This window comes from Saccopteryx leptura, chromosome X (assembly GCF_036850995.1).
Source record: "Saccopteryx leptura isolate mSacLep1 chromosome X, mSacLep1_pri_phased_curated, whole genome shotgun sequence".
Classification (NCBI taxonomy): domain Eukaryota; kingdom Metazoa; phylum Chordata; class Mammalia; order Chiroptera; family Emballonuridae; genus Saccopteryx; species Saccopteryx leptura.
The window spans coordinates 124,313,782-124,329,504 of NC_089516.1; the positions used below are offsets into that span (position 1 = coordinate 124,313,782).

General features: G+C 48.3%; 1 protein-coding gene across 2 annotated transcripts; it reads right to left on the reverse strand.

Moving 5' to 3' along the window:
• Positions 1 to 4,518: 4,518 nt before the first annotated feature.
• APLN (apelin) lies at positions 4,519 to 13,822 on the reverse strand. 2 transcript variants are annotated; one of them, XM_066356553.1, is made up of 3 exons: positions 13,471 to 13,822; positions 7,635 to 7,806; positions 4,519 to 6,878 (listed from the first exon to the last, which is right to left on the reverse strand). In XM_066356553.1, exons 1-2 carry the CDS (start codon positions 13,535 to 13,537, stop codon positions 7,640 to 7,642), a joined length of 234 nt encoding a protein of 77 aa, XP_066212650.1. In that variant the 5' UTR covers positions 13,538 to 13,822; the 3' UTR covers positions 4,519 to 6,878; positions 7,635 to 7,639. The 2 variants fall into 2 exon arrangements, with proteins under 2 accessions (XP_066212650.1, XP_066212651.1); XM_066356554.1 differs by having other exon boundaries at positions 4,519 to 6,930.
• Positions 13,823 to 15,723: the final 1,901 nt, after the last annotated feature.

Here is a 15,723-nt window from a genome sequence, read left to right on the forward strand (position 1 = left end):
GAAAAATATCTCAACATGATAAAGGCCATATATGATAAACTATCAGCTAACATCATATTAAATGGCACTAAACTGAAGGCTTTCCCCCTTAATCAGGAACAAGACAGGGTTGTCCACTCTCTCCACTCTTATTTAATGTGGTAGTAGAGGTTCTAGCCAGAGCAATTAGACAAGACAAAGAAATAAAAGGCATGCATATCGGAAAAGAAGAAGTAAAGGTATCATTTTTTGGAGATGATATGATCCTATACATTGAAAATCCCAAAGAATCCACAAAAAGACTACTAGAAACAATAAGCCAATACAGTAAGGTCGCAGGATACAAAATTAACATTTGAGAATGAACTCAAAAGAACAATCCCCTTCACGATTGCAACAAAAAAAATAAAATACTTAGGAATAAACATAACAAAAAATGTAAAGGACTTATATAATGAAAACTATAAACCATTGTTAAGGGAAATCGAAAAAGATATAATGAGATGGAAGAATATACCTTGTTCTTGGTTAGGAAGAATAAATATAATCAAAATGGCCATATTACCCAAAGCAATATACAAATTTAATGCAATTCCCATCAAAATTCCAATGACATTTTTTAAAGAAATAGAGCAAAAAATCATCAGATTTATATGGAACTATAAAAAACCCCAAATAGCCAAAGCAATCCTAAAGAAAAAGAATGAAGCTGGGGGCATTACAATACCTGACTTCAAACTATATTATAGCGCCACAACAATCAAAACAGCATGGTATTGGCAGAAAAATAGACACTCAGACCAATGGAACAGAATAGAAAGTCCAGAAATAAAACCACATATATATAGTCAAATAATTTTTGATAAAGGGGCCAACAACACACAATGGAGAAAAGAAAGTCTCTTCAATAAATGGTGCTGGGAAAACTGGAAAGCCACATGCAAAAGAATGAAACTGGACTACAGTCTGTCCCCCTGTACTAAAATTAACTCAAAATGGATCAAAGATCTAAACATAAGACCTGAAACAATTAAGTACATAGAAAAAGACATAGGTACTAAACTCATGGACCTGGGTTTTAAAGAGCATTTTATGAATTTGACTCCAATGGCAAGAGAAGTGAAGGCAAAAATTAATGAATGGGACTACATCAGAATAAGAAGTTTTTGCTCAGCAAGAGAAACTGATAACAAAATAAACAGACAGCCAACTAAATGGGAAATGATATTTTCAAACAACAGCTCAGATAAGGGCCTAATATCCAAAATATACAAAGAACTCATAAAACTCAACAACAAACAAACAAACAATCCAATAAAAAAATGGGAAGAGGACATGAACAGACACTTCTCCCAGGAAGAAATACAAATGGCCAACAGATATATGAAAAGATGCTCATCTTTGTTAGTTAATAGAGAAATGCAAATCAAAACTGCAAAAGCCTTTTCTTAGTATAATTACCAGATATCATGGCCTGGAGGCTGGCTCATATCCAGTTCATTAATCCCCTTAATTTACACCTTGCTGCAGACTGTAAGCCTTCCCTTTGGGCCCTAGTCAAGGGTCCAAGGGCTGAGTTGCAGGGCTTGCTGCTATTTCATGTGATACGGGGTTCTGCAAACTGGTCCACCACCCGTTTTTATAAAGTTTGGTAGGAACACAGACACATGCATTTGGTTACATTTCGTCTATGGCTGCTTTTGCACGACATGGCTGACTGGAATAGTTGGGACAGACACTGAATGGCCCACGAAGTCAAAAATCCTTACAATATGGCCTTTTATAGAAAAACTTTGCTGATCCTTGATTTGCAACCTTCAAGGAAATGTTCTGGATGCAGCTCTGACCTTTGGCTGAAGTTCAAGGCAGCAGCAAGGGAAGTCCCTTACCAGGCGCCCTCTCTGAGTACTGGGCAGTATGAAGGCTAAACTGACTTTTCAAAGAAACCCTGGAGAGACCTTCCATTTGGGGCTTCCCGAGAAATGCTGGCTGAGTCAGTAGCCCCTTCTCAGGCAGGAGCAAAAGATAGTGAGTCTTCCAGTGCGTTCAGTTTGCGATTTAGCTGCTATGGCCTCACTCTGGTCAGAAAGAAACTTGGCATTGAGAAATTTCTGTTGAATAAACTTTAAGACTGAAAAATAAAAGTACAGGTATTGATCGACTTACGACCTATGCAACTTACGACCATTTGACTTTACTACCACAATCGCTAGCCACGACTGCTCCGTGTCTGGCAGTGCAAGCGTTGCCCAGCTGGGCGGACAACAGTGCTGACCAGCTTCCTGCAGCACTGCCATCTCTGCGTGCACCATTTCAACTGTTATCCCAGATTCAGTACAGCAATTTGTGTTTTGTGTCCTGGGATATTTTTCATCAAACCGCTCCCAAGATGTCTACCAAAAGGAAATTGTCTTTGCAAATATTAAACCAGTTGTACTGGTAATGCAGTGTTTTAGTTAAACCTGACGAATGTAAAAATAAGAAACAAAATGGTGTAGAGATGATACAAATGGCATAAAATGAACAAAGAAAATTATGATATATAAAAATAATGAAAGAAAATTATGATAAAATATGACTTAAAGATTTTTATAACATCATTTCACAGTACTGTACATATAGCCTACTCAACTTACAACCAAATCATGTTACGACCAGTCTGTCGGAAACAATTGTGGTCGTAAGTCGAGCACTAGCTGTATGTAATTATTTCAGAAAGGTCACTCAGTTCACATCACATAGTTCCCTCTGTGACAGAGGAGCTCAGCTCCACTTGGAGATAGCAGTTCAGTGAGAGCTTGTGGGACAGGCTGAAATGTTAGGCTCTAAAGTGACTATGGCTCATTTTACACCACACCTGGGGGCCTGAAATGCCAAGTGTGGTCTGAGTCTGTTGCCTCCCTAATCTGTCATTCCAGAGACCGCCTAATTTCGAATGGATCTCAATCACCCGTTGTTTTTCAGATTCTCTGCCCCCTACCCTTCAGCCTCTAGGTCCAGGACTTATGGTCCAGAAACAGTTAAGCAAGCTCCTTTAATTTCTCTACATTTTCTAAAACAACCCCTGTACTCTGATTCTATTGTATTTATTTGGTCAAGATATTGCCAAAGGGTGGCAATACATATGTCCTGCCTTCTTTTGGCATGACACCAGTTCTCTTTCCTTCACCTTCAGCCCCAAGGAGCTCAGACTTCCAGTCCTCCATTATCCATTTGACTAGTCCAGTTGATTGGACTAGTTAGTATCCAGTTGGCTTCTTCTCCTTTATGTCACCACCTCCACTGCCCAGCCTCCTCCTCCCCGCGTAACCAAATTCAGTTGGACCTTCTGTAGCCAGTGTTAGTTGGTCAGCTTCTGTTAGCCCTTCCCTGACCCCATTAGTCCACACAATGCCATTCATTCCAATTGCACTTACTGAGAATACCATATATATGTACTCTGTACTTAAGTCTGCTCTATAATTAGGGGATCTTCTATAGTACCATGAAAAGAGTTTGCATTCTAGAATTCTAGGTCCAGACTCTAGATTAATTTACTGGCTGTGAGCCTTTGGGAAAGTCATTTCACCTTTCTGAACCTGTTTTCTTATTTGTACAATGGGTATCATATTCTTTGTTGCCCAATTGTTAGACTAATAAAATTAGTTGATTTTTTTTTTTTTAAAGAGCGCTGTAAACTGTTAAAGGGCTACACACTTATGGGTCAGTGTTAAGTTGTCCTACCCTGCCACTTTCTCCTTCTCCTTTGTTTCATGTGAAACTAGAGCTTTGGGGGGGATTAGGGAGGTAACAGATGAATCAGCATAAAGCCAGACCACCCCAAAACTCCTTGCCTAAAACCAATTACTCTGACAACCAGTTTGCCTAAAAGTTAAGGTAGTGATTTTGAAAGAAGTTACTTTGTACCAATTTTCTTAAGAAAAACTTCCGACATAATGTCATATTTTTAAATCACTCCATCATGATCTACACCATTTTGTTGATGATGAGATCATTTTGTATGCTTGTGAATGGCTTTTTTAATTTTATTTCCTATTGAGCAGTTTTATGACTTTTTAGCAAGTTTGCTGAAGGCCATCTCTTAAAATTGTATTATTTCTAGCACTAAATACTTGTCAAATCTGTAGCATTTCCCACAAGATTTATTGAATGCACCTTTTTGATCACTCTGAGCTCCTTCTTGCTGGGTTTTACTTTGTACCCTATATGCTTGTGTGCACCTAACAAGTTGATTAACTGGATTAGCATGCCCCTAATGTTCCTCTCTGTTCTACAAGATATTGGCATTTTGGCAACAAGCATGAAGAAGTGAGACAGATGGGGCAGAATTGTATCGAACTCCTTGCATTTTATTTTTCAGACTATCTCATTCATCAAACAAATCTACTTTGTGAAATATAAAATGATACATGCGGAGTCATTACCAAATCTATTTATTGCAGGAAACATAACATTTCCAAGAAAGGCAAACTGGCTAAAAAGTCCCAAAAGTAGATAAAATTAGAAGACACCCACCAAAGATACAAAATAATGTTGATTATAAATCCCACCTTTAACCAGAATGTTCTTAAATTGCTTTCTAAAAATTTTTTATGTGACACTGCAAAAATAATAATAATGCTAATGACACGTAAACAGATGCCAAAACACTTCAAAGTGGACTAAATTTTATGTGAACTGGCCATCAGGCATAGAGATTCCTTTTGTGAGTTTGTGAGAAATTGGTTTGTGGCCATTTGACCTGAAAGCGATTTGGGATGCAGGCATACTGCCTTGCACATGCAATATGTGGGCACGGGGAGAGACATGGACATCAGAGGACAGAAACATCTCTTCTGAACAGAACCTCTATGAGTAAGGGCAAATTGTCATCTTTAACTCTTTATTATAAAGACATATTTACACAGAACAATCTTTACAAACACAGTGAACACAACTATGGGAAGAGGACAATTTCTTAATGAAAAGGGCCTTAATATCTTTGTATAAATTAGTATAAGAATCATACACAACCACATTAAATAAGACAGCCAGCCCCCAGACCCTCACTGCCCTCTGCTGCCCTGTGTCATCCCCCTAGCCCCCCTTTTTCCCCTTTCCCATAGGTTTGGGCAGCTGATGAGGCAAAAAAATACAGAGGAGGAGTAGGAAGAAGGCTCAGCCCCTTGTGGGAGCATCACTGGCAGAAGAGGCTTGGTGGACACTGGCCAGCCCCTAATCTGAGCCTGAGGAGTGCAGGGGGGTTGAGTGCCCAGCCAGGCTTCCCAGATTGGAACTGAAAGCAACAGCAGCAGCAGTAGCAGTAGCAGCAGCAGAGGTAAAGGGGAGAAGTGGATAGGCAACATTGGGATTATTGTGGGACTCGGGGGGCCCTGACTCCCCCTGCCCCCAAACATACATAGGTGGCCATCAGGCTCTTGTCTCTCCTTTTCTCCCTCCTGGGAGGGCCCTGAGAAGAAAGCCTGCTCAGATCTACACTTCTTTCCATCCTTCCTTTCTTTCTTCTCTCTTTCCCTTCCTCCCCCACTTCCTTCTTCTCCCCCTCCACTTCCCCAAAGGGAGGGCCACTGGGAAAGAGGGTCTAGTCAATGTGAAGGGAAGGCTATTGAGTCCAATATTTAAGGCCACCTCCAAACTCATGAAGACCAGTGTTGGGATTGGAACAGTAGTCTAGGTGCCTGAGCTGCCCCTGTAAAAATACTGGGCACCTGGCAGTGCTGAAGGAATGGGTCAGCTGGCCAGTTATGGAATTTTTCAGCCCAGGTTGGGGAGTGAACCAGCAGGTACAGGCCAGGGAAGCAGGAGCAGCTCTGTCCCCATACTACTGCCACCGTGGGGCAGTTCACAGCCCTCTTGGCTCTTCTCCCAGCCACCCCCAGCCCAACCCCAGAAAAGGCAATTAATAAGTTTTGAAAAGACATCAAGAGGGAAGAGGACATCAACAAATGGGAGTTGGGAGACCTGGGTCCTCATTCTGGCTCTGCAGTGATACTAAGCAGGTCACTATCTCCATGTAGGCCTCTGTTTTTACAAGAGTTTGCATAAGGAAGCAGAGCTAGGTGAGGTGCAAGATTCCTTTTGACTCTGATATTCTGTCTCTTGGCAAAAACTCTTCTGTCTGGCCTTTGTTCCACGGAGGGTAATCAGCCACCTCAGGCCCATCACCCTTTCCTCCTGAGCTAGAACTTGAACTAACTGGTGAGGGGACAGAGTAGGTTGTGGAGCAGTGAGTTGGAGGGAGTGTTAGGGGACACAGAAAGGTGAAAGAAGTGATAGAGTACTTACTGCCTCTCATTTGCCTTTTCTGTAACAAGGCCAAACATGGAGATGAGGAAGTGGCCACTAAACTATTCCTCCTCTTCTCCAATGTTACAACTCTCCCTTTCACCAGAGCACCAAACTCCCACTCCAATGCCCCCCAACACAGCCTGTCTGCATCCCAAGGCCTCTGGCCTCTAACTGGAGTCTCTCATTGCTCATCCCTTAACTTCCCTTTGGAGGCCTATGGAAGCGTCCAACTGGCACAAAAACCTGGGATCAGCTGGAGCCCATTCAGGAAGGGAGTGTCTCCACACAGCCCCTAGGGCACACCTGAGGAAGGGAGGGCTGCATGAGGGCGGGGGTATTATGTGGGACAAGTGGAGACTAGAGCAGAAAGAGGTCCAGAGAGAAGAAGGATGAACTTCCAGTGCTGGGTCTCCAAAGTCAGTCCAGAGAAGGACTAGGAAGAGGGACTGAATGGATCCTTGAGAGAAAAAAGGAATCATCGAACTAGGTGCAGGAAAGGACCGCATCATTCAGGGAGGCTGGTGGGTGAGAAGAGCTGGGACCATCAGCAGCTAGGACAAGTGCAAGATGAGAGACGACTGGGTGTAAGGGCTCCAGAGAAGCAGATCAATCTATGGAGTAGAGAGAAGTGCAGGGGTTAAGTACTTGAGGGCCCCTTCAGTCCTAAAAAGACAAAATGACCAGAGAGAAATCACTGACATGTCCTAAGTCAAAGGAACTACCCGAGAAAGGAGAGGAGACAGCTTTCACTGTGCTCCCTCCTCCAAACTTTGAACCTAAAGCCCAAGGCCCCTGAGTTGGTGCCACCCTGTTTATCTACAAGGGAAGGGACAGGCTTAGGCCCTGCTCTCTCAGCTGCCACCTTTAATTTTTCTCTCCTTCCCATGCTCTGGACAATTATCTTCCAATTCTCTGCCTGCTACCCCTAAAGACTCTCTCCCCCTCTCCCTTCCCCCATTCCCTTTCCTTCTCTCCCTTCCCCCTCTCCCTTTCCCCTCTTCCTTCCCCCTCTCTAGTGCGGATCCACACTGCATACCTGGGACTTCCCTCCCCAGCTCATTCATATGCCCTAGGACTTCTAGAACTCTCCAACTAGACCAGCCTGCCCAACCCCAGGGTGGAAGGGAGTTAACATTCAACTCCTAGGGGGCCAAGAGATTGGCCCCCAAATGTCAAGCTCCTCTCTGGGCCTCAGCCCCCTCTTCTGGAAAATGAGGGCACGAGACTGGTGTTCTTATAAGCCCACACATGTGTGTGATGCCAGGATTGCTTAGAGCAGGTGTCTGGCCAGTAATAAGCACAGGGTCACCCAGTTTTCAGGCTGACCCCCCTCCCAGCCCTTCCACACCATCCAAAGGCTCAAGTACCTGCTTCAGAAAGGCATGGGGCCCTTATGAGAGAGGCGTGGCCGCTGGCGGCGGAATTTTCTCCGACCTCCCTGCCAGGGTCCTGGTCCATTCCTGGACCCTCTGGGCTGCACCAGGTGGCGGACATTGCCTTCCTCCAGCCCCATTCCGGCAGGAGGCTGAAGCAGGGGCCCTGCAAGAAGGAGAAAGCCTGTTGTTAGCAGAAAGATTCATTCAAATGGGCAGGGAACCACAGACCACAGGCTTGTGGTAAGGAACAACCTCGCCATGAGGTGACATTCCTCGTAGCTTTTCTTTGTTTTTGTCTTCTGTCTTGATGAACAGTGTGCAATTTTTACCCTGTCCTGGGTGCAAATGCAAATCACTTCTCACATCTTGAAATTTATGGAGCTGAGTTTACGTCCTTTAGACCAGTGATTTTCAACCTTTTTACTCCTGGGGACTAGTGAAAATAGGACTGCTAAGGCAGAAATCACCCTGAACATAAAAAATTCAACTAAGATCATTGTGACGATAATCTTCACACAAAATCAGGGTGGTTAACTCTTTCGTGAACCGGCACTAAATTTCTGGCAGACCGGTCCATTGTCCAGAGGCTGAAAAACACTGCTTTATATAGTTCTATCAGGTTTCTGACAGGCACAAACTTGTTCTCTCTTTAAAACATGATTCAGGTGGTACAGTTTGGGGCATTATGCCTGTCTTTGGCTGGGGCTCAGCAAACAGTAAAGCCCCCCGTCAAACCCTTGCAACTGATACCCTTAAAACATTTCAAGCATACAACACATCAGTGAAGTGAATGCCTCTACCACCACAGACCCATCACCCAGATCCAAGTTATCCAGATGGAGTCACATATCCCTTTCCTTTTTTCTTTGCTTGAGTATTTCAAAGCCAATCCAAAACATCATGTCGTTGTACTCCTAGGTCCTTCACTTTGCAGTGGCCCACTTTTGAGTACTGAAGAGGTCACACCTCACCCCTGGAAAATCATCAGTGTTTAGCCATCTCCTAGGCTCACTTCTCCTATGGCACCCTGTGGGTATGGCTGGGGATTCCTCTCACTCTTATGTGTGCCTTATGCTGGGTTCTACTCAGCATGTGACCAGATTTATTTTATTCATGTAAAAAATCACATGAATAAATGAGTGAACAAATGAATGAACGGGCACCTGAAGCAGCAAGTCTATGCATGAGGAGGGGGACGGGCTGCTGCAGATGGCACCTCCCCATCAGGTGCTCTATCTCCTTTCATCCTCATATCACACCCCCATCCTGTGTCTAATGTAAATTCCTGCCATTTAAATACCAGTTGGCTTCTGTTCTGCTCTCTGGGACCCTGCTCTGCATCTGTTCATGCTTGGCTTACAGTAGAAGCTTTCTGATGCCAGACCAAGCCCTGACAGCAGACTGCAAGTGGTTCTGGGTGTTCTTGGTTTAAATGAGGGAGAAGGCACATGGGCCTGCTCTCATGGAGGATGCAGTCCAGCCAAGGAAGGGTTGGAGAGAAAAGGCGGTGCTGGGCAAAAGGCCAACTGGCAGAGTACTCATGCAATGCCCAATGTGGGGCTGCCACGTAGAAATATGGCTTCCAACGACAAAAATCCCAGCCTCTCTTTCACAACACCATTGGATTTATCTTCAGCTACATCCCTGACCCTCAGCCCTAGTTCCATCTATCTAAGAATCCCCACCGCTAGTTCACACTTTCCATGTAACAGCCCCCTTAGCTGCCAGCATCCTTCCTTGGTTCCCGGTCTCCTGTGATTACCCCTCCAATTGCACACAATTTTCCTCTTCTTGGGCCCAAAGCAGGTGAGGTTTGTCCTGAGCGCCCTCCGTGCCCCAGCTCCCGGGGTCAGCTGCTTCCCACCCAGGCATGCACACTCATTGCACACACATGCATACTTTAGTTCTCCACTTTCCTTCCTCAGAAAAGTCACAGGCCCATCACAACCCTGCTGTTTACCAGTCATGCTTCTGGTCAAAGTGGGTTACTATGTCAGCTCCTCCCCTAAACCCGTCAGCTAATGAGAATTAAAATACAAATTAGATTTGCACTTTAGGGCAGTAGGCATGGACAGGGACCAGTAGGCTGCTTCTGTCATAGAAAGGGTCTGGGCCAGGGAGGGGGAAGAAGGATCTTCACTTAAGTCCCCTACCCAAGCTGCTTCAGCTTCTTCCCTGTGTTTTGGGAAGAAGGCTCATTCCCCTCAAGGCTCTCCCTGCCCACTGAGGACAATAAGAGTGATGTCAATGAGGAGTCAGTGCCACAGAAACACTTGGGAAAGAAGCACTGCGCTGAGGGTGGGGCCAGGCACAGGAAAAGACCCTAGTAGCCTTGACAATATAAGTCAGACCTTCCTTGGTTCTTGCATACCTGCCAACTACTAAAGGTGGAGCAGCCATGAGGCAATGGCCCAGGCTACGGCTCCAGAAGTACAGTAGGCATGGAGAAGAGAGGCACAGTGCCTAGATGGGAGAGTATCATCTCCAAACGCTCAGCATCCAGGACTGTGAGTGTTGGTGGGAAGAAGGGCTAGGAGTAATGGGTTCTTGAGGAGGGTGTAGGCAGAGAAACAGGATAAGGAATGAGGACGGTGGCACAAATTTTGGCCAGGGAGGTGCCTAAACTCTAAGCCTGGAGAGAAGAACTCCCTGAGTTGACTGAACACTCAGCCAGCCCCAGGAGAGCAGCCACTCAGAAGCCGCTGGCATCTTGCATCCCAACAAGTGAGGGGTTCACTGTCTTTGTAGCCGGAAGTTTGCAGATCTTCCTGCACCCTGATCCCATCATCCACCTGTTTCCTACTTTTGATTCTGAGTGTGGCTCACCCTAAGATAAGCTGACACCTGAAACCCTGGCTTTATCCTGTCCAAAGGGACTTTTAGAAGCTGTTGATTCTCATCACAGCACAGGTCCTGGCTATACAAAAGAATTCCCCTTTATAAATGGGAACCATTCTCAGTGCACTTAAGTAGTTTCTTTCAACTCATTTGCTACTTAAAAAGATGCTGGAGCAATCCCCCAAAGAATCTCCAGCCTAGAGGGACTTGCTCTCCAAAGCTCCATCAGCAGTGAAGCCCCAGCATCTCTGCACTGAGAACCACAGTCAGGGGTCAACAGGGTTTGATTTTCAGGCAGCCTGAACTCCAGGTCTGCCAGTGTACGAAGAGGTACATGTGGCTTTTCAGGAACACACCAGCCTCACCAGGAATGACACACCTGTTTTTCCTGTTGTCATCCAGCCTATCTTATGATTGCTCTAAAAGCCCACATGGGTGATTTGGTAGGGACACTGCTGGCTATGTCCCCTCCTCTACTCAGGGTCCTGCATGTGTCACAGGAGGAAGCCTCCTTCATTTGCCCAATCCCTTACCCCAGTGCCCTGAGCAAACTTCTTATGCCAGCATAGCTGGCCTTGGACACATTCTGCTCTGGCCACCTGGCCTTCCACTTCACTTGCATTAGTCCTTTGCCACTGAGAGGCCTGACTCAAGTTACATGGCTGCTTAGCACATAGGAATTGGGGACGGTGTGGTGATGCCCCCACCCTGAGTGGGAGGGGTACAGTAGACTGCTCTCATACTATCACTGTGACTGCAGGCTTTGAGCTGGGGCAGGGGAGGGGGAGGAGAAGGACAGAAAGAGAGGTACTTAGACAAAGACCAAGGAACACTTGGCCCTGGCCCAGCAGCTCTCAGACTCAGAAGAGCAAAGTGTATCCCAGGTCAGGAGGCAGTGGAGGAGCATGTGTGTACTGGTGGAGGAGGAGGGGACATTCCAAGTAAGGACAGAGTGTGTTATGGGGGAAGCGTGATTTCAGGCCTGGGATTATGACTGGAGACTCTGGTTGGGGAGACCATGCAGGTCTGGGCAAAGGGCAAGGTGGTTCTGGGGTTCCCGTTTCCGACCCAGGACGGAAGGCAGGAGGAACAGGGTACAGGTACCTGGAGCCCTGGTTGGCTGCCACCTGTACGAAGGTGCCCTTCCTCGGCTCCAGGTGAGGTCATGGGTGGATAAAGCAGTGGAAACCCTGGAAGTTTTCTGTGCTAGGCATAAACAAAATGTGAAGGCAACGAATTCACCCAAACAGGATAAAGATAGATGGCTTAAGAAAAATGGTAAACTGAAGCAACAAGTGACAGGGTCTAGGCCACAGTGTTCCCTCTCTTTGAAACCAGCTCTCCCCTCCCCCCGGACTTCCCTACCTGCTGGGCCCAGGAAGGGTTCTAGTGGTGGCAGTCGGCCATGGTTCTCCCCACGGACTCTGAGGAAGCACCCGGTATGCAGGCCAGCAGCCCCAGCTTCCTCTGGAACGCCCTCTCTGCACCCACTCTTTCTTCCCTAAAGGCATCCTCTTGATTCTTTACCAGCAGTGGTATCAGGTGGGTGTCTTGTCTTGCCAACCGCATTGAATGGTAGGCTCATGGAGGACAGGCCCAGGTGGTGTCTTTCATTCAGAAATTGTACTCCCTTCCCACCAATGCCTGCTTAACAGGAGTTCCTGAGGAAAAAGCCTGCTCCCTTCTCACCAAGAAGGTGGCTGACGCAGAGCTCGGGTCCGGAGAGAAAGACCACAGGACAGCCAGCTGAAGGCAGGTGACGCCAGACTCAACTGGCACCTTTCCAAGAAGCCAGGCAGTGCTCCTAAAACCAGGGCAGTGCCATGAGACAGGAGCAGAGAAAGGAGGAGGCCGACAAAGAGAGAGGTAGAGCCCCACCAGGCCCCTCAGAGGGTCCTGGGCTACAGGTCATCCTCCTGCTCTGAAGGGTCTGGAACCAAGTGGGGCCCTGTGCCCTTCCTCTAGGAAACTTGCTGCCCTGCCTGTTCTCCCTTCCGCTCCCACCTCCTGTGACTCCAGCGCTGGCACTGGCATTAGTCCACCTGGTCTTCGCCTTTTCTTCTGTGGTGCCAGACAGGCAGCAGTAACAGCCAGGTCACAGGACTGTGGCAGCTGGAGGTAGGAGCTGGCAGCCTCAGGACACACTGACACACAGAGGACAGGCAGCCTAGAGTTGGACAGATGGGGTTTAGGGAGGGCAAAGGAGCGCCAGTGCCAAGTATACGAGGCAGGGGATGTGATGCAGGTGGGGGCAAAAGGACTCCTCCCTGAGCTGCATGGAGGTGTCAGGTTAGGCACTTTTTCCTGGTTTGGTGCCTGGAGACAGTGGGACTAAGGTGAAGCATGCCTGTGCTTGGGGCAAAGGGGTGGCCTTAAGTCAGGACATCGAAGAACAGAGTCTGCGTGTCTCCTGTGCAGGAGCGAAACAGACCAGACAGGACCTTGGAGTAAGGGAGGAGAAGATCAGCCTGACCTGGCCTCTTGGAAGCTCCCTCTGCTCACATGCAGGCTGAAAGGAGCAGGAGCTGGGCTCCACTCTGCCGCCCCTGCCGCCCGCTCCTGCCTATGCAACAAGTGTCACGTCTGCATCTTGGCACATCATCTCCAGTGGCCCGGGCCCTCAGACCAGAGAAGCCCGCGGTTCCTAACCTCCAGGGTCCGGAAGACCTTCCACGAGGGAGCCCAGCCCAATGGGCTCAGGTCAGTTCCGCGCATTGACCCAAGAAGGGAGCGGGACGTGCCCCCCACCCCGGGACCCTCCACCACGTGAGATGTGGGCGCGAGACGCGGAGAGTGCTCCTACGGCCCTGAGCTCCCAGCACTGTGAGAGGCATCCACCTTGGGGCAAGGCTCCGGTTTGGTGATGCCCAGGGCCGCAGCCAGCCACTCCTTGGCCGGGGGCGCCCTGTCAGTTGGCAGCCGGCGCCCTGCTCCAGGAGGCAGAGAGCGCGGCAGCGGGAGCGCGGGCGTACGGAAGGCACGCACTCACCTCCACACACCGCGGTCAGGGAGAGCCAGAGCAGCAGGAGCGCCTGCACCCAGAGCCGCGGATTCATGCTGCTCCTTTGGCCTGGCCAGGAGGCGGGGATGCTGAGAGGTCCGGCGTCCGCAGGCCAAGAAAGGCACGAGCCACGGCTTGTGCAGGCTGGTGGGCGCGGAGTTCGCGGGGTTCTCGGGCCGCGCCGCCGGCTGGCGGGCTGCGCGCGCTTGCCGCCTGCGGTCGCTTTCAGCCTCCCTCCCTTGCGCGGACAGTGCTGCCAAACTGGCCTCAGGGGCTCCGGGGGCGGCAGTGAGCTCTTTCCAAGTGGCTGGCTGCTCAGCCGTGCCTCCAGCTGCCCGTGGTCCAGGCTGCCAGGGAGAATGCTCCCTGCTCGCTGTAGGGGCTGCATTTTGTAGCCTGTGGTTTGGCCGAGAGCCCACTTGGTCATGTGGTCATCTGGACGGCTGGAAGGGGGGCCAGGAAGAGGGAGAGGGGGCAAGCCTCCCACACCGCCCCTCTCCCGGCACGCACTCTGCAGCCCCAGCCAGGGCTCTAGCGGGAACCTCGAAGTGGCCCCACAACAAAGGCTGCACAGCCGCTCCGACAACCCACACCACTTCCTGGACAATGCTTGCCTGGCTGGGAGCCAGAGGGTTTGGGAGACCCGAAGGATTTCAAACACAGGAAGAATTTGGGGCGGTGGAGGGGCACACTTAACCCTTTATCACCTCGCTTCCTTAACAGCTGTCAAGGAACTCGGTCGCTCTGGGAAGGACCTGGCCCAAGCTGCTCCAATTCACGGGGAACATCTCTGACCCTCTCCCTCTCCCTGCCACTCTGCATCAGCAAGGGCTTGGCAGAGACCCCCCAGCACACACTAGCCTTCTATCTCCTCTCCTCTGAAACTTCAGCTGGGTTTGTATTGAGGATGACTGAGCAGGTGTGTGCCCAAGACTGCTGAATTACCCAGCGCCCCCACTGCCTGGAATGGCCCTGTTCAGCCCACCTTGCCCCTGAGTTTGCCATTCTTCAGGCGGCACCTCAGATCCCATCTTATCGGGAAGACTTGCCAGGATAACAAATGCTCCAGGAGGGGCTGCCCCTGGTTCCTCCTCACTACTGGGCCATGCAGCAGCCCCTTTGGCATTCCCTTTCTTGTTTCCCATCATTGCAAGAGGAAGGCAATTTACCCAACTTCAAATTGTCTGGACTAGATTCATATTGCATGCGCTTGGGATTCCCCTTTGTGAGTGGGTCCTGACGCTGTTTGCCTTTCCTGACTCTTTTCAGCTCCTATGGCCTGGGAGCTCCAAAAGGAAGGGACTGCTTCATTTGCCAGAACCCCTAACATAGGACCCACTCTTCTCATTCTTCTGCATCTCTCCAAAGTCCCCAATATCGAACTCTGCACATAGGTGGCACTCAACACATGTTAAAAGACTGAATGGAAAGGTGTTTCCGTATTTCATTCGGCCAAGCAGTTTGCTTGAAGTGCAAGTCCAGATTTACACAAAAAATACTGGGGACAATGTGAACGTGTGCCCTAAAGACGGGAGAAACCTCAATATGTCTAAAATATGTTTGAAATATTAAAATAATCCAGTACATACACAATTTATTTATAAGCCTCCACCTTAACTGTCAGCTTCACAAGAGCGTGATCTCTATCTGTTCATAGCTGTATCCCCACATCTAGAACAGGACCTGGGACATGATGCTCAATACATAATTTTGAATATATAAATAAAATGTTCAAAAACATTCTTTTTTATTAAATCAGGGTAGTGGGAAGGGAATGAAATAGGGTTCTTCTTAATAGTCTGTGGCTCATTAGCCACAGTCCAGTAGGAAAAAGGCAGATACATGAAGTATAGGACTCCATCATCAATGAGGCCCACGCTGTGAGCAGCGGGTATTGGTAGCATGAGATCATCTTTGCCGTGCTTTTCCCCTGGAAAGAGTTTCCAGCGAGGGGGGAAAAACACCTGGCCTCTCATCTCTACCCTTATCTGCTATAGGACCGTACTGTTGTCACCTAAATTTACAGGTCTCATGGGAATGCTCATCTCCACAGTCCCCCCTTCAGCATTGGCACGTGACTGAGATAATGTACCTGAAGGCATTGTGCCAATGGGAATAAACACTTGTAGGGTCATTTCTAGGACCCATGATGTTCAAACCATTGATTGAGTAAGCCCATGCACCCCCAAAGGATTGTCCCCCGTAACTAGGTTAATAGAAGCATTCATATGCAATTATACC